The sequence below is a fragment of the Tursiops truncatus genome, chromosome 16 (assembly GCF_011762595.2).
Source record: "Tursiops truncatus isolate mTurTru1 chromosome 16, mTurTru1.mat.Y, whole genome shotgun sequence".
Taxonomy (NCBI): domain Eukaryota; kingdom Metazoa; phylum Chordata; class Mammalia; order Artiodactyla; family Delphinidae; genus Tursiops; species Tursiops truncatus.
In genome coordinates, this window is record NC_047049.1 from 61,910,723 (window position 1) to 61,931,001 (window position 20,279).

Genomic DNA, 20,279 nt, shown 5'->3' on the forward strand with positions numbered 1-20,279 from the left:
CAGGAGGTCCTGAAAGAGAGAGAGAAAATGCCGGGGTCAGTGTCAGTGCCATAAGGGCTGCTTAGAAGCAGCGTCCAAGAATTCTTCAGCTGAGGGGTTTCCATCTGGTCTTCGAAGTTTGTATTTTCCTGGCCCACTGTCACCAATATAATCTCTTCCCCCTTTATTTCATCTCTGTATTTTTATCACTGGATGAGAAATCCAGAGGTCTGGGCCCCAGGTGCAGCCAGGCCGGGGCCCTAACTTCCTGAACTGTCCTTTCCACACCTCAGCTTCCGACCCCACAAAACGCGCTCCCTGGGACCTGTCCCAGGTTGGGCACACAGTGGCTTTGCCGAACACAGGGCGCTGGGCACCAAGGCTTTTTGCCAAGGGTCAGAGTGTTACAGAACCTGGAAGCTGTGATTATCAGCATGCCCGTTGTCTCTCCACGCTCACACGAAATGCAACAGAAAACAGGCAGGAACAGCAGGGGCCAAAGGAGGTTTCTCACTGGGTTCCCCACCTGATGTTTATCAGGCCTGTCCTGGTTTCTGTTAAGCTCTGAGTCAGGCTTTCTGCCCTCCTGGGTCCGCTGCCCACTCCCTCTTTCTCACCGCCCGCCTCTGTGCCCTGGCCCTACCCTCCCTCCAAGCTCTCTCCTTTCTTTCCTCCTCCTTGTGGCCACTCTCCCTCCTCCCTCCCACAGGCCTCAGCATGAGCCCTATCTCATTAGGACAACAGCGGCGGAGAATTACAAATTCAAATGGTCAGCAAAAGGGGCAGGAGGACGGGTGGGGAGGTAAGGGAGAGAAAAAGCGGCGGCTGAAAGATAGCAAACTGAAAGGCATTTCTGCAAACGTGAGTCACCAAAGCCCCAGGGCCCGTGGGATTCCCAGCTGGGCCCGGTGTGTCTGTCCAGCCCCTGGTGACCTGGCCACGTTAAGACAGCTGCTACTCCCGTCGCTTCTTTTATGCTCAGCCAATAAAGACTGCTTATGTTTCCCCTTGCTCTTCACATTCCCAAAGCCAGCTTCCTTCTCCGCCTTCATCTGCCTGTTTCTCCATCCTGGTCCCCTTCCAGCAGGAAACAGCCTCTTTCATGCTGGCCTCTGTCAAGCCGTCACATTAAGGGGGAACAAAATGTTTTAAATTAAAAAAAAAAAAAAAAGAGTCAAGGGGTGTAATGCCTGGGTGAGGAGGCCCCAGGCGGGCCGGCAGTGAGGTTTCAGAACAGCGAGAGGGAGGGAGGTCAAGGGAGGAGGGGACATCTGGGACCTATTAGGCTGAGGGGCAGGGGAATGTCACCCAGAACCTGAAAATATCCCCCAAGTGCACTTGCCAGGGGGGCCAGCCCAGCTGGAAGGTCCGTGCCTCTTGGTGGGGGGACGTGTCCTCGTGAGAAACATGCTGGTGACAAAGTTCAGCCCACGGCAATTTGGGGACGGTTTAGCCACATGGAGAGCAGATGTCCTGCACCCGCCCGGGCTCCCAGAGCACACATTCTTGGTGGTGGTGGAGGTGGGGTGTCCCTGGTGACACAGCAGAGCCCTGGTGATGGCCCGGCCCGCTGTTAGCAGCCTCGGCCGCACAGGTATCACCAGGTGTTGCCGGGCAGCTAACGTGAGACTCGCCACTCAGCCTAGTCCCTGAAGGGCAGTTTGCTGGGTCCTCCCAAGTGATGTAAATTCTACTGGCGATTTCAAGGTTTGTTTTTTTTATAGCCCCATCACCACCGCTGCACACACTTCTGTGGTCCTTTACTACATGCCGGGCACAATTCTAAGTGTTTTCCACTCCAGAGAAGATTCTGTCATGCCTACCTTGTAGATGAGGAAACTGAGGCACAGACAGGCTAAGCTTCTCCCCCAGGGACAAGCCGCTAGTAACCCGCAGAGCTCCTGACTCCTCATCCCACTGCCTCTCTCCATGCCTCTCACTCAGAAAGCAACTCACTTCACCCCCAAATCGCCCACAGACCTGTTCCCTCTCCAATCCTCTTCCCTGGATGCCTGCTGTGTTCAGCCTCCGGCTCCTCTCTCTGGGCCCAACCCTCTCACCTCTCTTTTACGGGCCCCTTTTTCCGATGCAAAGGAATTTGACTCTGTCAAGCTCTTGCAGGCTAGTGTTCCCCTACCTGTCACTTACACAGACTTCAGGATGGGAAAAGCCCCTGTTTGTTAGTTGATTCTGTACCTTAGGAAGGGGGAGAGGGATAGAAGAATTATCAAAGAAGACTTTTTCTATCACTAACATTTTTTTCCCCTGTTAATGCTAATCCTCAAGGGTCCCCCTGGAAAATCTTTAGGCGCCTTGGAAGATCTAACTACTGCCCTACCCCTGGCAGCTTTCATCAGACCTCTGGATTTCAGAGTGGATGCTTCATCTCGTGCTGTGTTCCAAGCCCAGCAGCTCTAAGGTGGCTGGGGAGCCGACTGTGAAATCAGTAGTGCTTTGATGTCACTGGTTGGTCTCCAATGTGGGTCACTTGGCCACGCTCAGTAACATGGCTATTAACTGACTGGTCACCCTGGCCAAGCACCAAAAGATAGAGTCACACCAAGGCATGACCAAGCACCCATTGAATGGATGGGGAAACAGAAGCCCAAGGAGGGTAGTGACCATGCAGTGTCACTGCATAGATGGGTGGCAGGGATGGGACCAGAGCCCAGGTCTCCTGACTCCCCATCCAGGGGTCTTCCTAACAAACTTCACTGTCTCTCATGGCTGTGCAGTTGATCCTGTCACCTACCACCTCAGTGAGGCCACTGCTGCCCTTCCCAGGGATTGGCTGACCTCCTCCAAGTAAGACAGTCGTGTTCCTCCTAAAGGGACATGTTAGGCATGGACTCCAATAAAGAGTCCCAGGTAGTGTTCTATGTCACACCTTTCACTGAACCATTTTTAGTATGTTCATTTATTCATTCAGCAAACATTTAATGAATGCCTGCTGTGTGCCAGTCGCTGTGCTGTTCTATGGCTCTATAAAGATGAATAAGGCACAGTCATTGCCCTCTGAGGAAGGAAAACTTCATTTTTTAAGCACCTAATATCTACCAGGCCTGATGCTCTAGTGATACAGAGATGAGTAACTCATTTCCTCCCGTTGAGAAATCAACAGTTTCTTATGTCAGAGAACTGGAGAAATTCCAGAGAAGAGAACTAAAACGAACAAAAGAATTTAAGGGAGAAAGGTTTGCTGTGTGAGGATTCACCCATTCACTCAATCAACAACATTTACTGAGTGCCTATGACGTGCCAGACATAATGTTAAATATAGTCATTATAACAGCACATTCAATTCTTATAACAACCACACGAGGTTGGCATTATCCTCACTTCACAAATGAAGAACGTGAGGCCCAGAGGTTAAGCAACCTGCCTAAGGTGGTCTCCCTGTCTTAAATGGCAGCATCTGTTACTTTTTGTAGGTTTAATTTCCATGCAGCAGAGCACGGGTTTGAACCTGGTCTCTCTCAGCCGGAAGCCCATGCTCTCCAGACTGGAGGTCATCAAGGTCATCAGGCTGGGTGGGGCCCCTCCTGTCTCTTCCCCTCTTACCACCCTCCCCAACCCCCGTACAGAAGGCTCTGCCCCGTCCAGACCTTGGATCCAGTCCTGGTCCTGGACAGAGAAGCAGAGAACCACAGAGTGTGCCCAGGTTCTACGTCACATGAGGCGTGAACTGCCCCTGCTTGGCTGCTGGGCTCCCAGCAGCTGGGGTCTTAGCCCCAACCTATGCCGCCTGGTGCCTGCTGCCAGGCCGCCTGCAGCTGACCACCTGCCACTTGGCTCTGCCACGTGCCGACCCGCCCATCCTGCCAGGACAGATGCTCTGTAACCCTGGCTCTCCTAGGACCTGGGTGGCTAACAACAGTGCCTGTCACGCTCTGTCTGGGGGAACATGGGTTCTCAACTAGGGTCGATTTTGCCCCTCAGGGAACAGCTGGCAATATCTGGAGACATTTTTGATGGTTACAGCTGGGAGGCTGCTTGTGGTCTCTAGTGGGTAGAGGCCAGGGGTACTGCTAGACATCCTGCAGTGCACAGGCAGCTTCCTACTACAAAGCATTATCTGGCCCCAAATGTCAATAGTGCCAAGAGTGAGGAATCCTGCACTACCAGAAGCAGTCCTGCCTCTGGACTCCCGCTGTGCCTGCAGTCCTGCCTGTACTCGCCAACTTTGGGGATCTTCTTCTATAGGTTGGCCTGTTCTGCCTCCACTCAAGACCTTGTTAGGACAAATAATAATTCATTTATTGAGCAATTATTGCGAGCCTGACACTATGCAGAGAACTTTATGTACCGCCCAACAAACCAGTGAAGTAGCGACTATTATTATTCTAGAGATGGAAAGGCCGACGCCCAGGGAATTTAAGTATGTGTTCGTGGTCATGGAGCTCACGTGTGCCTGAGCGGGTAGCTGAACCCAGGCCTGCCACTACCGTGGCGTCAAGCAGCCTGGCACAGCCTCCCAGGGCCATGGGGCCCCCGTGCTTGAAGGAGGCACACACGTAGGTGAAATAAGGGGGTAAACTCTGCCTCGAGGACTGGTGAAGGAGGGAAACGCGAGTAGCTCAAAAACCATCGAGAGAAATTTGTCAGGGACAAGCATGACGGCCTGTTAAGGGAATCTGAACGGGATCTGAGGCAGCCTCTGCCCTCTGAGGCACACATCAAAGAGAACAGGAAGTCCTTCTCCCGGGCAGTCCCAGGGCGGGGATACTGGCTTTACTGGGGGTCACGGCAGACCTCTGGGCAGAGCCTCTGGATTCGGTGCTGCGGGCGCATGTCTCACAGATCATGCTTTGTGACCAATGCTTCCCCGTATTGAGGTTCACCACGATCCAGCTCCCATTCTACAGATGAGGAAACTGAGGCTCAGAAGGGATGTAACTCAACTATGGTTCACGGCTGGTAAGGGATCCTGAATTCTAGTCCAGTGCCCTTCCTGGAACAGCCCGCCACTGGCAGAGCTTTGAGGGGTGGCAGGCTTTACAGTTCTTAGAAAAAATATACAAGTACTCAAATGGTGTCTTGTGAGGGCCGATCGTGCTCTTCCCAACTCTGTGTTCACATTGGCAGCTAGAAATCAACCACGGTGGGAGTATTCACACCACAGAAATTGGCAAAAGCTACAAAGCAGCCTCACCCCGACCCCAAAAGCCAATTGTTAACCATTTTCCAGCACACTGAGACTCTGATCTGTCCCATGATGACGTCAGCCACAAGACATCCCCAGACCTTTCCAGCTCAGGCTGATGGAGAATAACAGGTCCTGAGAGGAGTGGGCAGCAGCTAAAATCACACACACCACACTTTCTACTCTTGCACTCGTGGCAGACACGGCTAATCGATCACAGCTAGTCTTCCCACAATGCGCCTTGACAAGGCTTCACAATTGTTTCCAACATGGCCACTATCAATCAGCACAAGCTGGCACATGAGGTGAAATCTATTAGTCATCTTGGAACTAGAGCCGTCTGGCTGGTGAGACACAGGGAGACAGGTAGGCAAAGCACGAGGGTCATTTTCTGACTTATCAGGGAGGACTGGGTTAGGCCTGGGGGGCAACAGAGGTGGAGAGGCTGGCTATCCTGGACTCCGCAGCTGTACCTTATGCCAGGGGTAGGAATTAGCATTAATTGCAGCCCTCTCCCCCTGTCCCCAGACAGTTGTCAAGACTGGCAGAGAGACTGGGGAGGTGTGAGCACAAAAGGGACAGGAGCCAGCAAGAACCCCTCCAGTTTAGTTCATGTCCTGGCCCCAGGAGGTCCCCGATGACCTACTGCTGCCACACCTGGAGCCACCAGAGGGCAACTCGAATGGTCACCTTCCTGCAGACACCATGGAAGTTGCCTTCCCACCTGATGGGGTCTTGGGCCAGCTCCAGGTGCTCTCGGAGCCCTCTGCCCTTAGTGAACACCCCCTTCACCGTGCAGGCTGTCCCTCTTCGTGACCTTGCTCCCCATCTTACTTGGCGAGGGCCTGGGGACAGGCGGAGGCAGTGGGATGGGGGAGGCTCAGGTGCCCTGCCCTGCACTTCTGGATGTGGAGGGGGTGTCTGGGTAGCAAACTCTCTCGTCTCCCCAGCACCCACTCTCCCTTCCTCCTTCCTACAGAACCTCGATTCTATTCTCGTCTCCACCCACTCTTCACACAGCCCCATGTCTCTGGGGAAGCCAATCCCAGGCCTAGCTGGGAATGGGTGAGGGTAAGTGTCTGGGGCCAGGAACCCTCATGAAGATGGCTCTGGGGGGGGTCAGTCTGCGCAGGCAAAGAGGAAGGCCACAGCTGAGGACACTGAGAGGGGGGACATCCCAGTCCAACTACCGCAGTTCCCACCACCCCAGACTCCTGCGTGCCCTGTGACTGGGGAAGCAGCCCCAAGGCTCCAGGGAGTGGCCGTGAGGGCTGCTGGCTGGCAGGAGGCCACAGCAGAGAGCAGCGCCAGGCCCCGCAGAATGGACAACGGCTCCGACCGAAGATGGCCACCGGCCACACCTGTGTCCCCTCCCCAGCACCACGGCAGCTGTAATCCTGGGAGGATGAGAGAGGAGGGGATGTTGTCCTGAACTGACTGAGTGGTGAGTCTGAAGGGCTGAGTATTAAACAGGAAGTGGCTGAGTTTCTCTAGGTTATTTCTCTCCCCCTCAGCAGAGGCAGGGGCTCGAGAGCAAAGCTGAACACAGTATTGGGAGGGGGAAGACAACCGCATCTTTGCACACGTGAGCTGTGTCCCCTTCATGCTCGCTGCACGAGCATTTATTATCATAAACATCTGCTCAGCCCTGGCTGCATGGGGCTGCTGTGCTGGATGTTGTGAAAGTCAGGCACCGTCCCTGTTCCCAGGGGCTCCTCTAGCTCAGGAGATGCCTCCCCACTCCAAGTGACACCCACATACCCTGTCCCTCAGCCTGAGCTTCTGGCCAGCTTTTTCCTCGAGACTGGGGCCAGGAACCCCCAGAGTCAGACTGCGGCTGTCCCTCTGGGTTCAGGGGCCGGACCCTGACTTCCGTCCAGATTAGAGCCGGCTTTGCTGTGGATCTTGGAGGGATGCTGTCCTCTCTCCCTCTTGGCTGCCACCCACCTGGCGAGCTCCTGCCTGGGGTGCCATGTGCGTGGACTGGGCTGTCTCATTGACATTCAGCCCTCCGCCCTCTCAAGGATCTTGTTTTATCTTTACTCGTTTGATCCTCAAAACAACCCTGAAAGGTTGGAGCAGGTATCAGCAGCCCCATTTTATGGGCGGGGGACTGAGGTACAGGCAGGGGAAGTGCTACCCAGCAAACTCTGGTCTCCCCCTCTGGCTCCAGCCCCCGGGCAGCCCGCTCGCCTGCAAACTTGGGCCCAGTGACCACTGACTGCGCTGGAAGCAGCAAGTGGTCTTAAGACACTGGACCGCCACCCTCCTCCCACCCCGCCCCCCTGCACTGGAGCCCTGAGCCGGGGCTTGCTTTCTCCCTTCGGTGGTCACATGGGTCCTGCAGGAGGACAAGCCTCCGAGGCCCTGCACCTCTGACCCCAGACCTTCTTCCTGACACCGGATCTGGCCACTGCATCCGAGTTCCTGTGGCAGGCCCTGCTCGGGGCAGCTCAAACGTCACAGCTCTGCAGGCCGGGCCCCACCAGGCAACTGCTGGAGGGAGAGAGGGGAGGGGTTGGCCAGGGGTCGAGACCCTGGTCAGACCCACATGGGACGTTACCCCCCAGAGGCCTGGGAGAGGCCACAGGCTTCATAGGTCTTGTCTTTACAACCAGGCCTGGACCTCCCAAGGATGAGCTTTTGTTTTTATATTCAAGTCACAGTTATTGACAACTCATTAAGAGGCTGGCATCCTGAGTCTTTTGTCTCATCATTGTCATAAACGCTAACGTTTATTAAGTACTCACCAACCTCCATCAAGAGCTAAGTCTGTTATACATCGTCTCACCTACTCTTCACAATAGCCCTGCAAGGTGACACTATTATTATCCACACCTAACAGATGAGGAAACTGAGGCAGGGAGTCACATTAGCAGCCCATGGTCATACAGCCGGAGCCCAGGCATGTCCTTAGCTGCAAAGCTATGCATTACCTCACTGACCAGCCACCACAACCCAGGCAGGTTCAGTGCTCTTACTGCTATTATTGCTCCACAGGGGGCTCCTGGGGCACAGAGAAGTGAAATAATTTGTCCAAAGTTAGACGGCTGGAAGAGGCAGAGCTGGCACTCGGAATCAGTTATACCCTAAAGCTTTCCTTTTTAACCCCTACCTTTATTGCTTCCGTGAAAGCAAATAAGAGTCAGCACGACAGGTGGTAGGGCGAGAGGGCTAGACTGTTGAGCATGAAAATCTGCAGTAAGTCCTTTCTAGGCCCTTTGAGGACTGTGCATGGCCTCATCCATGGGCTAAGTTCAGACCACTCTCATCTCTCTTAAAGCTGGCTCCCCGAGTTCCCCCACTGAGGACTGATTGTAAACCCCACCGAGACACTGCCTGTCTGAGCAGGAACTACAGCCAGCCACACGCACACTCGGTCTCATGGCTTCATTGTTCCTTTATTTAGAAGTAGCAGGTTAAAAACTTGACAACTTGCATTCTTCACTTATCAAACTGCCCAGAATCATGGGAAGAGCACGAGTTTTGAAGCCAAACAGCCACAGGTTCAAATTCCAACTTTACTACTTGCTAGCTGTGTGATCTTGGGCAAGTTGCTTAACCTCTCTGAGTTCCAGTGTCTTTTTCTGTAAAATGGGGGTAATGATAGTATCTACCTTGTTGGAATTCAAGGAGTAAATGAGAGAATACAGGTAAAAGGTTAAACACTGCTCCCGGCTTAGAGTAAGCATATAGTAAATAATAGCTATGGTAATTACTATGGTTATGAACTTGGAAAAAATGACATCCTATCCCAGAAGGCTATGATACCTTCCTCCGTTCTAAGCACAGGTACGGTTAACACAGAGAGCTCTTTCCATGTGCCAGGCACCATTCTTAGTGTTTTATGGACATGACCATATTCAGCCCGTACAAGCCTTATAAGATGAACATCTTTGTGACCCTCATTTTACAGATGAGAAAACTGAGGCACAGAGAGGTGGTGTCTCCGGCGTGGGGTCACAGCTGGCAGGGGCAGGCTGACTCCAGGGCCCAGGCCGTTAGCCTCTGTGCTGCACTGCCTCCCAGATGAGCCCCCAAAACACTGGAAACCACGAAGAACAAACAGGCAGGGGTCAGGGTAAGCTGAGATAAGCAGCGCAGGATGGATCGGGCTGGGCAAGCATCTGAATAAAACAGTACAAAGTCACCAGCTTTGAACCCGTGGGACAAATTACGTATTTTCTTGCTTCCCTGGGTCCTGACACTTCCAGGTTGGGGTCAGAATCACAAGTCCTGAGTGAGGAAATCTCAGGACAGTTCTCACTGATGGAGAGTGCAGGCCCAACTCTGCAGACTGAGGCCAAGGGCAGGCATTGTTCTCTGGCCGCCAGTTTCCTGGAGTGGCCTCCGGCACAGGGCAGAGGGGCCGGGCTGCCCGAGCACAGATGGGGGCCCAGGGAATGGGGAGAGGTTTTCTATCAAGACACCCCCTGCGTTGTCAGGGTGGAAATCAGTCAGGGCTGGGGCATCCATCAGACTCTGCTGGCTCTGACCCTTGTTTCGATAAGGATCTGGGACCTCACTTGAACTTGTCATCCTTGACTGAATCTCCAGGAAGCCGCGAGATCCTCCCACAAGCTCTGGAGGTACCTCCCAAGAGGAGTTACCTCCTGCCCCACCCCCACTGCTCACCTTGGGTCGTCCCCAAGAAGTCAGCAGTGTGCAAGCGATGCTCCCTTGCCACATCCAAGAGGCACACAGAGCTCTCCAGCAAAGGTCACCACATGTACACCGCGGCTCCACACCATCTCCTTTAGGTAGCTGGCTTTGAGTTACCATGACCCCAGAGTCCTGTGCACGATTCTCTCCAAGCCCTCAAGACATTCAGTTAGTTATTGGTCTCATTTCTATGTGAGAAAGCCAATTCCATGTTTTTCTTCCTTGTCTTTTCTGTTAGACTGTAAGCTTTCTGATGGGTGCAATCATTTACTCTTTGGTCACTACTCTAAGAGAAGCTGAGGGAGATTAGATGCTGCCAACCCCAATGCCTGTGTAATACACGCACTGGAGTTGTACTTGTCTGTACAGCCAGACAAGTAATAAGTGAATGAAGCAGGCCAGGTGTAGTGCGACAGGGAGTGGTAGAGGCTGTGGCAAAGCACTAAAGGCTTGCTTGGGTGCCTAAAACAGAGTTACCACCTATGAGTTCCAGCCAAGTACTGCCAGGTGGGGATGCAGACACAGTATTGTCAGATCTTGAAAATATTTAAGAAAAGCCAAAATTGGATATTTTATGCAAAATCTTCTGATTTCTAAACGTTGATACTAATTAAAAAATTTTTTTAAACTATTCAGCAAGCCAAACAAAGTTGCATTTGGTCCTTGAGCTGCTAATTCACCGTACATAATCTCTGGGGATCTTCCAGACCTGATGCGTTCCAATTCCACAGTCAGAATGTGTGCTCAGTAGATCCTTGCTGAGGACATGAATGGGTGGATGGCTGGATACACTGGTTATGACGGAGAAGTCTGTGAAGAAACAGTGTCCTAACAGTATTTGCAAACTGAATTTATGTTTGAGAGTTAGCTTTAACCAAGTGTGGAATTGCTTAGTTATGCCACCTTCAAGAGTGTTTACGTCCCTCCCCTCTTTGCCGTCCTCCTTCTGCTGGGCATGGAAGCCCAGAACTGACGACTAGCACTGAACAAGGCCCGAACCTTAGGGTGGCAGGTGAGTTAGAAAGTTGAGTTTTACTCAGGCTTGGAGGTAAAGCAGGGTTATGTTGAGCAGTGACTGAGATTAACAATTAATGTGGTGCTTAATTGCACCTATTTGTGTCTATTTGTATTGCACCTAAATTGTATCTATTTTTCTTAAATCTTACTTTAAAATGCACACAATTAAAAATATATACTGTGATGAATAATTAGTAAATGTTAATGTCTGGTCATAATACAGAGTGTTTTAACTCAGGGGTCGCCAACCCCCATCGCTTGCATTACCAGCCTGAACCATCCCCCGACTCCAGCCCCGTTCCGTGGAAAAACTGTCTTCCACGAAACCGGTCCCTGGTGCCAAAAAGGTTGGGGACTGCTGTTTTAACTTAGAATAGCATAATCAAGTGAAAAATTTGCTTGTCTCTGTCTCTCAATTATGTCTCAAGCAGCTGTGCTATCTGCCCACAAGGTCACGGTTAAGGTGTGCATATGTAATTGTGGGCCATTTAGCCCTAACGACATACATAGCCTCAGGGGCAGCAGCCTGGCAACCCAGCATGGGTCTTCTTCCATGCCACCTGCCTGGATGGTACCACCAAACCCTCTGAACAGGATAACAGCTAGTGTGTGCCAGACAGTAGACTGGGCATTTCCTATTCACTATTTCTAATCCTAATATCACATCTTATCTGCATGTATTCTAATTTACAGATGAAAACACCAAGGCTCAGTAAGGTTAAATACATTTTCCAAGGTCAAATAGCTAAAAATGATGGAGGTGGCATTCTCTCTTGGGTCCATCAGACTGAGAAGTCCATCCTCTTTCCGCACACTGCCTAAATAAGGGCACATCCTCTCTTCCTTTTACAGGACAAAGTTATTCGGTACCCAAGATTCTTCAGGGAAGCACTGGCAGGGTTGAGACGGAAGCCCAGACGTCAGAGCCCTACTTGTAGTACCAGATTACTCTGGAATAGCAAATGCCTGGGATATGTACCACTCACTACTCGTCTATCCAGCGCCCGTGGCAGACATAAGCAATCTATTTCTATGCTGCTTCTCGTACTTGTGGCAGCCACAACCAATCAAGCACAGCTGGCTCCCAAGAGGAAACATATTCGCCATCCTTGGCTAGGCTCTTAGCACAACTGCCAGTCAAAGAACTTTCATAAACTGAAGATGTAGAAACGCTAACTGGAGTCTGGTGGCAAGCAGAGATAGACGGAAACCACTATCTTCTGAACTGAGAGGGCCTTAAACATGTGATAGAAGAGGCAGAAGGAAAAAGAAAGGATGAAGTTGGGCTCTGTGGTCTTATATCCTAACCTAGACAGAATGGGGGTCGGACCCGGTTTCCACTGCGAGTTGGGTGACCTCGTATGTCTGTGCTGAGGCTGCGGGGTACTGCGGTGACCAGGGGCCAAGGAACTGGATACGTCTGAGCTGAGAAGAGTGAAAACCCTTTGGATCTTGCATCTGGCTTTGCTTTCTAAAAAAAGTTTGGTTTGTTTTTCTGACATGTATTTATTGTTACAACAGCTCTTTAGGAACATTAAAGGACATTTCGTGAAAGAAAAGCATCATCCCCCAGCCCCCCGCTCTCACACGACTGTCTCCGTTTTCCCTCCTCCCCTCTGATCCTCTTCCCCACGCACTGCTAGGCGGGGCTGAGCTTAGCGAGCACGCAATAGGGGAGGCCGCTTTCTTTACTTTCCATGACAGGGTAATCGCATTCCCACTCTTGTGCCGCCTTCCAAGTGACATTTTTTAAATGGCTGCAGAGTATAGCATGATTGGCCTAGATTTGTTGGCTACTACATCTGGAAGTCTCTATGTTTTTCGTATTTTATGCTATGATGAATAACTTTGTGCATTTAGCATCTCTCTTGTGATAAATTATTTTCTTAGGCTAAGGAAGTGAGACTATTGGGTCGACATGAAACCTTGTATGAGCATCGCTCTGACTTTCTGCCCTTGCTTTTGACCTCACATGTGTATAAACCCTTGAGAGTTCTGGAGCACTGAACCCCAGCTGGGAGGTTAGGAAGGCTACTCCAGGCCACCCAGCGGAAGAGAGGCCTCGATGGAACCCATGCTTGCCTCTCAGGCTCCTCGTCCAAAGCTCCTGCGTGCCCATAAGCCCTCCCTGCAGGGGTGGGGGGCTGCACATGGACAGGGGGTGGGCTGCGGAGCCCACAGGAAATGGGGACACGGCATCAAGAGGAGGGTGAAGCCTCTCTGGTGGCCTCCAGCGTCCCCTTCTCATGGAAGGTCGCCTTCCGACAGGAGGCCCTGCCTGACTTTTCAATTAAGAGAAGATGCTGTTTAGAGGGGGCGGGGCACCCCGGGAGCCCAGGTTGTCTTAGGTGCTGACCCGCATGAAGGAGCTCACAGCGGAGAAGCCTCTACCCACTGTACCCAGCCCCTCCACCCCACCCCCTGCAGCTGGACAGCCTGAGGCCAGGGCTTCGGTGGGGAGGGCAAGCGGTGTGAGAGCTCTGTGCAGGGAAAGGCTGGGTGGTCTCCAAAGCTCTGGACCCTTTCCGCCCGAGACACCAGGAAAGCACAATAAACACAGGCTGAGCAGCTTCAGCCCCAGCTCAGCCCCAGTCCCCGGCCCAGCCCCTGCCTCAGTTGCTACGAGTCCACCTTGGCTCGGTGAAGAGAGTATCACTTCACTGCCCAGGAGGAACGTTTGTAAGTTGAGTCCAGCCAGTCCCCACTCCTCTCCCCACTCAGCCCACTGGGGGCTCCCAGGACTGGGTGGGTATGACTGCAGGCCACACTCAGCACTACCCGGGACCTCACCTCCAGCCCACCGTTCCAGCCTGGGGTTCCACAGAACCGCAGAGCCGGTGCCCACACCCAGGGCTGGAGGCCAACCCTGAGCTCACACGAGCCCAGCCTCCCCACCCAGCAAAGTCCTAGCCAGCCCACAGTCAATGGCTGCTTATGGAGCTCTTGCTTTCTGTGTCTGGCTCTGTGCTAAGTTGGTGCTGGGGTTACAGAGGTGAAAAAGACAGAGTCCTGGCGTGTGACCTTGGGCAAGTCAACCTCTGAGCTTCAGTATCCTCATCTGTAAAATGGGGGTAAAGCAATACCTACCACGGGGGTGCCGTGGTAATTAAGTGAGGTCATATACGTGAGGCACTTAAGCCAGTACCTAACATACAGTAAGAGGTATGTAAATATTAGATTTTACATTGTCATTATTCTTTCTAGTTGCAAGCAACAGACAAAAAACAAACAAGCAAACAAACAGAAACAAAAAACAGAAATAAATGAGAAAAATCCAGGCATTGATAACTGCCCTGAAGTTAAAATATGGTAATGTACTGGAGAGAGGCTGGAATTAAATGAGAAAATGCTTTGGCTTAGATGGTGGAGGAAGGCCTTTCTGAGGAGGTGATACTAAGCTGGAACTTAAAAAACGAGAAGGAGCCAGTGTGAGAGGATCCAAGGGATGATTATTCCGTTCAAGCCACACAGCAAGTGCAAAGGCCCTGAGGTAGGAACAAGCTTGGGTGTCTGGGAAACAGAAAAAAGACCTTATAGCTGGAGCTGTGATATCTAATTCAGTGTCCATTAGCTACCTGGGGCCATTAAAATTAAAATTAAATAGAATTAAAATTAAATAAAATTAAAAATTCAGTTCCTCAGTCTCACTAACCACATTTCAAGTATTCAATAGCTACATATAGCTAATGGCTACTATATTGGACAGCACAGGTATAAAATATTTTCATCACTGTAGGAAGTTCTATTAGCAGCTCCGCCCTAGAGCTTTGGGAGGAAAAAAAGAGATTGACCTGAGATGAGGCAGGAAAGGCAGGCGGGGGCCAGAGCTCAAAGGGTCTGGGAGGCCAGAGCAAGGAGCGAGGCGTCTGTCCCAAGTGTACTGGGAAACCCTTGAGGTGTCCAGACTTTGGACTGGGCTCGGAAAGAGCTCCCTCTGATTCTCCCACTTGTCTGAGCCTGAGGAATCCTCCAAAGCCAGAGCTGAAGGGGAACAGACATATTCACTGAGTCTGACGAATCCACAAGTTCTGAAGCGTATACAGGAATGCCCCAGAAACTCCCCGGGACCCGGCATTTCCCTGGGGGATGCGTGGCTCCCTTAGGGAAGGCAGAGGTGCTGCTGGCACAGAGCCCTCACCGTCAGTGCTTTTCAAGGATTGCCTTGGCTGAAGAGAAGCCCTTTGTCCAAGGCCGCCACAGCAGGCCAGCCCCCGAGCCCAACCTGGGACGGCGCTGAAGGGCCATCCCGGCTTCAGAGCGCCCTGGGGTGGGCTGGGCCTTCCTTGAGACTACACCGCAGCTCAGCTTCTCCCTTTGCCCACTCCTGCATCCTTCCCTTCCCGTCACCCGTTTCAAAGCCAGCTTTCCAGGGCACCCAGTCTGCCTCGGCCCCTCTGCATCACAGGAGAGCAGCTGGTCCTTTTGCCTGCTGGTGGGAGACAGTGGAGGAGTCAGAGCATAACGTACTCCCCATGACGACAGCACTAAGTCAAGCACAGCGCTGACCGGAAGGCAGCCTCCTCTGAGCGAGGGTGGCCCCCGGAAGGTCCCCAAAGTGCCCTCACATTGGACATGCCCCAAGGGGTGAGAAATCATATTCACTGAGTGCCCTCCTGTGCCACGCAGTTTACACGTGTGGTCCCAGGGCCCCTCACCAGGCCTCTAGGAGCAGCATGGTAATCCTCATCCTTCTAGAAGCAAAGCCTGGGCTTTGAGAGACATCATAATGAGCCCAATTCCCACAGCTCCCAGATGCCAGAACTGGGATGTGAACCCGGATCTTGTTGATTCTAGAATCCACTCTTTTTGCCTGTACTGCCCTGTGCAGCCGAAACTCACCGAGTTCCGAACACAAGGATTTCATGCATTGAAGCACAAGTTCATGCTAAGGAACATGGACATTTGGGTCTCCTCTCGCCTTTGCTGTAGTCAAGAACCAAAGTGACTCTCTTCTCTCAACCTCCACCTCACCTGGGGGGCAGGTTATGGTATAGCAACAGTTACCATCTGTCATAGTCACCACTTTTCCAGGCTCTACAAATACTGCTTTGATGTGCTAACAGCCCCTAATGGAGACAATGGCTAATAAATCATTCACTGGAGCCCAGGATGGTCAATCCAAGCTACTCTCCTGACCTCTGACCTCACTCGGGAGCTGGCTGTGGGACCACGGCACATCCCAGGCACTGAGGCAGGACAGCTCAGGGAAGCTGAAATCCCCCGAAGGCAGTGTACAGTGGGCAAGGCCTGGAAAGAGGCCAGGAACATTGCGACTTCAGCAGATGGGAAAAAACGCCCATAACAGAGTCACCTGGGGATGACAGTGGTGACCTGAGCTGGGGACAGGTTGAGGCAGCCTGGGAAGATGTCAGGAGACACCAGCCATGTCAGTAGCCCCTGAACATGACGCAAGACTACACAGTTGGCTTCTGAAGAAACAGGACCCCCATGCTACTAGGGTCAGAAAGTCTGCAGAATAGGGGCTGGGGTTGGTGGCAGGGATGCTGGTAGGGCTGGGGCCAGGATCAAGAAGAGATGTGAAAAAAAAGAAACAACATCCTCTCCTCTTGTTAAAAAAGAACAAGAAAAGAAACCTACCATCGTGAGGCAATAATTCCACAACCCTTCCCAAAGACGGGGCAGAAGGGTTGCAGAGCCTGGTCCCTGCCCGTGGGCTCCGTGCTGGGGCGGAAGGAAACGGTGAGTTACTGTTGCTGCCCGAGTCCCCCTCGAGCACCTGGTCAGGTGACCAGGGCATCTGTGCCAGCCCCCAGCTGCCGTCCTGGAGGAAGCAGGAAAGGAATTTGAGGGGAGGGAAATCCCATCTTGTCTCTGGTGGGACAATGGGTCTGAGGCCTGCGCGTGACTTTCTGCAGGTTTAGGGTCAGGAACCTGTTCCTTGTAGGCACTGTGGTTTAAGAACCTTTTAACACTCCAAGACGTTTGAAAAATGGTCTTAATATTTCTCTTTGTTTTTATGGGGGTTTTCTGGCTGCGTCGAGTGGCTTGCAGGATCTTAGTTCCCCAGCCAGGGACTGAACCGGGCCACGGCAGTGAGAGCATAGAGTCCTCACCCCTGGACTGCCAGGGAATTCCCTCACTTTGTTTTTGGTAAAATTGTTAAGGCAATTTCAGTCCATCTGAGCCGGAGGGGAATATGGAGATGAACTGCCTGTGTGACTCAGGCAGAGAAGTGGGGCACGGTACCCTGGGCAGCTGGGGACCATGGCAACAGCAGGATACCCCATGGGGATGGTGTTTCAGGGGCAAATGCCGGCTGGATGTGGCAGCCCTTAGCTGTGTGGATGTCCGCACTGCCCGTGATATGTAGGGATAAGGAGAGCTGTTGGATGGGGCATGTCAGGGGGGTGGTGGTGGTGTAGCCTTTCTTGCCCTTAAGCTCCCCACTAGTGCTGGTTGTTTCTTCTGTGGGGGATGCTTCATTCGGGTTTTATAAGAGGAGGGGGATCCCCTTCTTGTTCAATGAAACATCCTCGTCCATCTGTCCCCAGAAAGACACAACGGAAGTCTGGGGTGGGGAAGACAGGTGAATCAGATGCCAACCACGTGAGACAGAAAATCAGTCCACACCTGTCGGGCTCTTCCCTCTTTCACTGAGGGGGGTTGTTTACACTCTCAGCATTTCTTATAACACTGGGAGCCATGAGCTTTGGAGCCTTGGAGCCAAACAGACCTGGGTTCAAATCCCAGCGACTCTCAGTAGCTATGGAGCCCCCCACAAGTTTCTTTTAATTTTTGGGGGCCTCAGTCTCCTTATTTACAAATGGAACTAGTAGTAGCAGCGTGTAAGATTGTCATGAGGGCAGGACACATGGATGCAAGGGTCTTGCACTGAATAAGCATTTGGTAAATGGCAGCTTTACTTCTTGTTACTCGGCCACCATATGGGTCAGGATGTTTGCTATGGGTTGATTTTAATTCAATTCAGGCCACAGTTCGCTCACACTTTGTCAACAACCTCAGCTGTACGGCTTTGGCTGTACAGCTGTGATACTCTTTGGCCATCTATCCACCTTCTTGGCAACCTATGCATTTGTCCTGCCCCCTCCCAGAGCCCCTGGTGTCAGCTGCTCCAAGGGGCTCCCTTACCTCCCGACTTAGAGAACCTGAGCAAATGATCCTAGAATCCATCAGGCCTAGACAACCCCACTCTTAGAACCCAGACAGGCTAGGAAGGGGAAGGTGGGTGGAGCCAGGGGGCAAGAAGGGCTGTGCTTCCTGCCTGAGTTCCAAGCACACTGGCTCTCAGAAGGTGCTCTCACGCCCGTGGGTCAGAATGTAGCCCTCTGCAGGCAGAGGGCCTCCTCCCCGGCCCCCTCCCCTTGGGCCAGTCCCACCCCACTGAGGACCTTGAGGGGAAGAACCTGTTGAACTTTCTTTAAGTTCTTGGCTGGTTTTGTGGGGCCTGCCTGGTTGCTTTTATGGGCCACAGATGGGGAGGGTAAAGGGAGAGTGATTCAGGGCCCCTCCCCCGCCTAGGCAGGAGCCCACGTCCCTCCCTCCCAGGGCTCCCAACCCCTGTAAACGCCTATCATCCTGAGCTGAGATGCTGCAGAGCCAGAGGCTTGTACACAGTCCCATTATTTATTGGGAGGCTTAGGGCCAGGATGAGGTCAGGGCCACATTCTCTTCTGTCCTGGCTCTTCTCACCTGGGTTGTAAGCAGGGAGAGAAGGAGAAAGGGGGGAGAGAGAGGTGCAGGGACAGGACGGAGGAAGGGGCACTCACGTGTTGAGGACCTACTATGGCCTGGTCCTGTACGAGGTATTTACAGGGGCAACTTCACTGAACAGATCACAGTAGGTCACTTTTACCTGAGGCACGTGCACGTATGAGCAGTGTGGATGTGTGTGTTTGGAGACAGGATGGTACAGTGGTCAACAGTACAGCTCTTGAGTCAGGCCTGGGTCCAATCTCCAGCCCTGACGCTTAAGGGATGACTTCATATACACACATTCCTTCACCTCTCTGAGCCTTAGTTTTCTCATCTGTAAAATGGGGTTAAGAATGTCTACTTCCTGGAGTTCTAGAGGAGCTGGAGCCAAGCCTCAAGCACGGGTCCTGGCACACTGTACAGCTGCAGTAGACAGATGGTGGCTGTCACGAGGAGGCGGAGGAAGGGGCTAGGAGAGAGGGGCGTGAGAGAAGAGGAGAAAATAGGAGAGAGGCAAGGACGAGTGTCTGGGCAAGAGAAGTCACCCACTTGCCTGGGATTTGCCTGGACTCAGTTTTCCAGCAGCACCCTGTGGGTGAGCCCCTAAGGAGAACCGCAGCTCCCACTGGGAAGCCCCAGCTAAGAATGACGGAGGGGGAACCAGAGGGTCCCAAGCAGCAGAGCTGCAGCCACTGCCCCCACCCCAAATGCCTGCACACCAGGTTTCACCAGGAGCCATTGCACAGAGGAGGGACATCTCGGGGTGGGGGTGGGGGATTTGGTCCCTCCTGGGGCTCCCTGCTGAGATTCAAAAAAGCACCCTGCGTCTTTAAGGAGGCACCTGTTGGGAGCGCAGGAGGGAGGAAGGTTAAGATGATTAGCTGGTGCTAACAAATTTAGGATGTGGAAGAAGTCTTTTCTTGGCTGTCCATCAAAGGGAGGATTGAATGTCCCTGAGGTTGGAGAGAGCAGAAGGAGGGAAGGAAAGGGCTGGGGGAGGGGGGCAGGAGGGTGTTATGTGCTTACCAGCGGAGCCTTCTCCCTGGACTGGCCTTTCCCTAGGAACTGGGGGTGTGTGGGAGTTGGGCAGGCTTGCAGGGCCACGTGCTGCCTGTCCAGCTGCTGGCCTCCCTATCAGCCTGTCTGTCATTACCCCTCCCCCACGGTCCCAACCCCAGCTCAGGTTATGTCCAAGCAGCTGGGCTGAAAAGTGATCCTGGAGGAAGAAGGCCCTTCCTGTTGATTAGGAACCGGGACACTCTCCCCTAACCCCCCTCTAACATGATAGACCCCTGCCTCATCCAGGCTCCCTGTTCTGGGGGGACCCCCGGCCTCTCGTCACCAAGGACTGTACCACCCTTCATCTAGGTTCCCCTGTAACCAAGGGAAATCTGCATGGTCTCCCGGAGAGATCACAAACCACTCACAAAAGCCTTCATAAAAGGTTATTTCCGGCACAGGCTGGAAGGGGGGGGGGGGGCACAGGATCCGCGCCACGTCCAGGAATGGTTCATTCAGAACTGCCTGGGTACGGGCTCTGGGCCAGGCCCTGTGCCGGGCACTGGGGAAACAGATAGCAAGGCACCGTTCCTGTCCCTGCCCTAGCTCCTGTCCCCAGGAATGCACCGTTCAGCGGGGAAAAGAGAGATGAGAACAAAACAATGCACTAAAATGAACCGTAGAGACAGCAGCGGTGTTCAGAACTCAGTGGGCAGAAGGATGACCTGGAAATGCCTATCTAAACGCAGGGTTCTAGACCACACCCTCGGAGATTCTGATGCTGAAGGTCTGGTGTGGGCCCTGG

At 52.8% G+C, this 20,279-nt stretch overlaps 1 protein-coding gene across 1 annotated transcript in view; it reads right to left on the reverse strand.

Annotated features, from left to right (window-relative positions):
- Positions 1-20,279, reverse strand: part of LOC101317944 (protein FAM241B) — a 286,912-nt gene that overhangs the window by 83,954 nt on the left and 182,679 nt on the right. The window contains exon 4 of the mRNA XM_073793708.1: positions 2-9. Within this exon, the coding sequence (XP_073649809.1) occupies positions 2-9 (8 nt within the window). The remainder of the gene's footprint in view (position 1; positions 10-20,279) is intronic.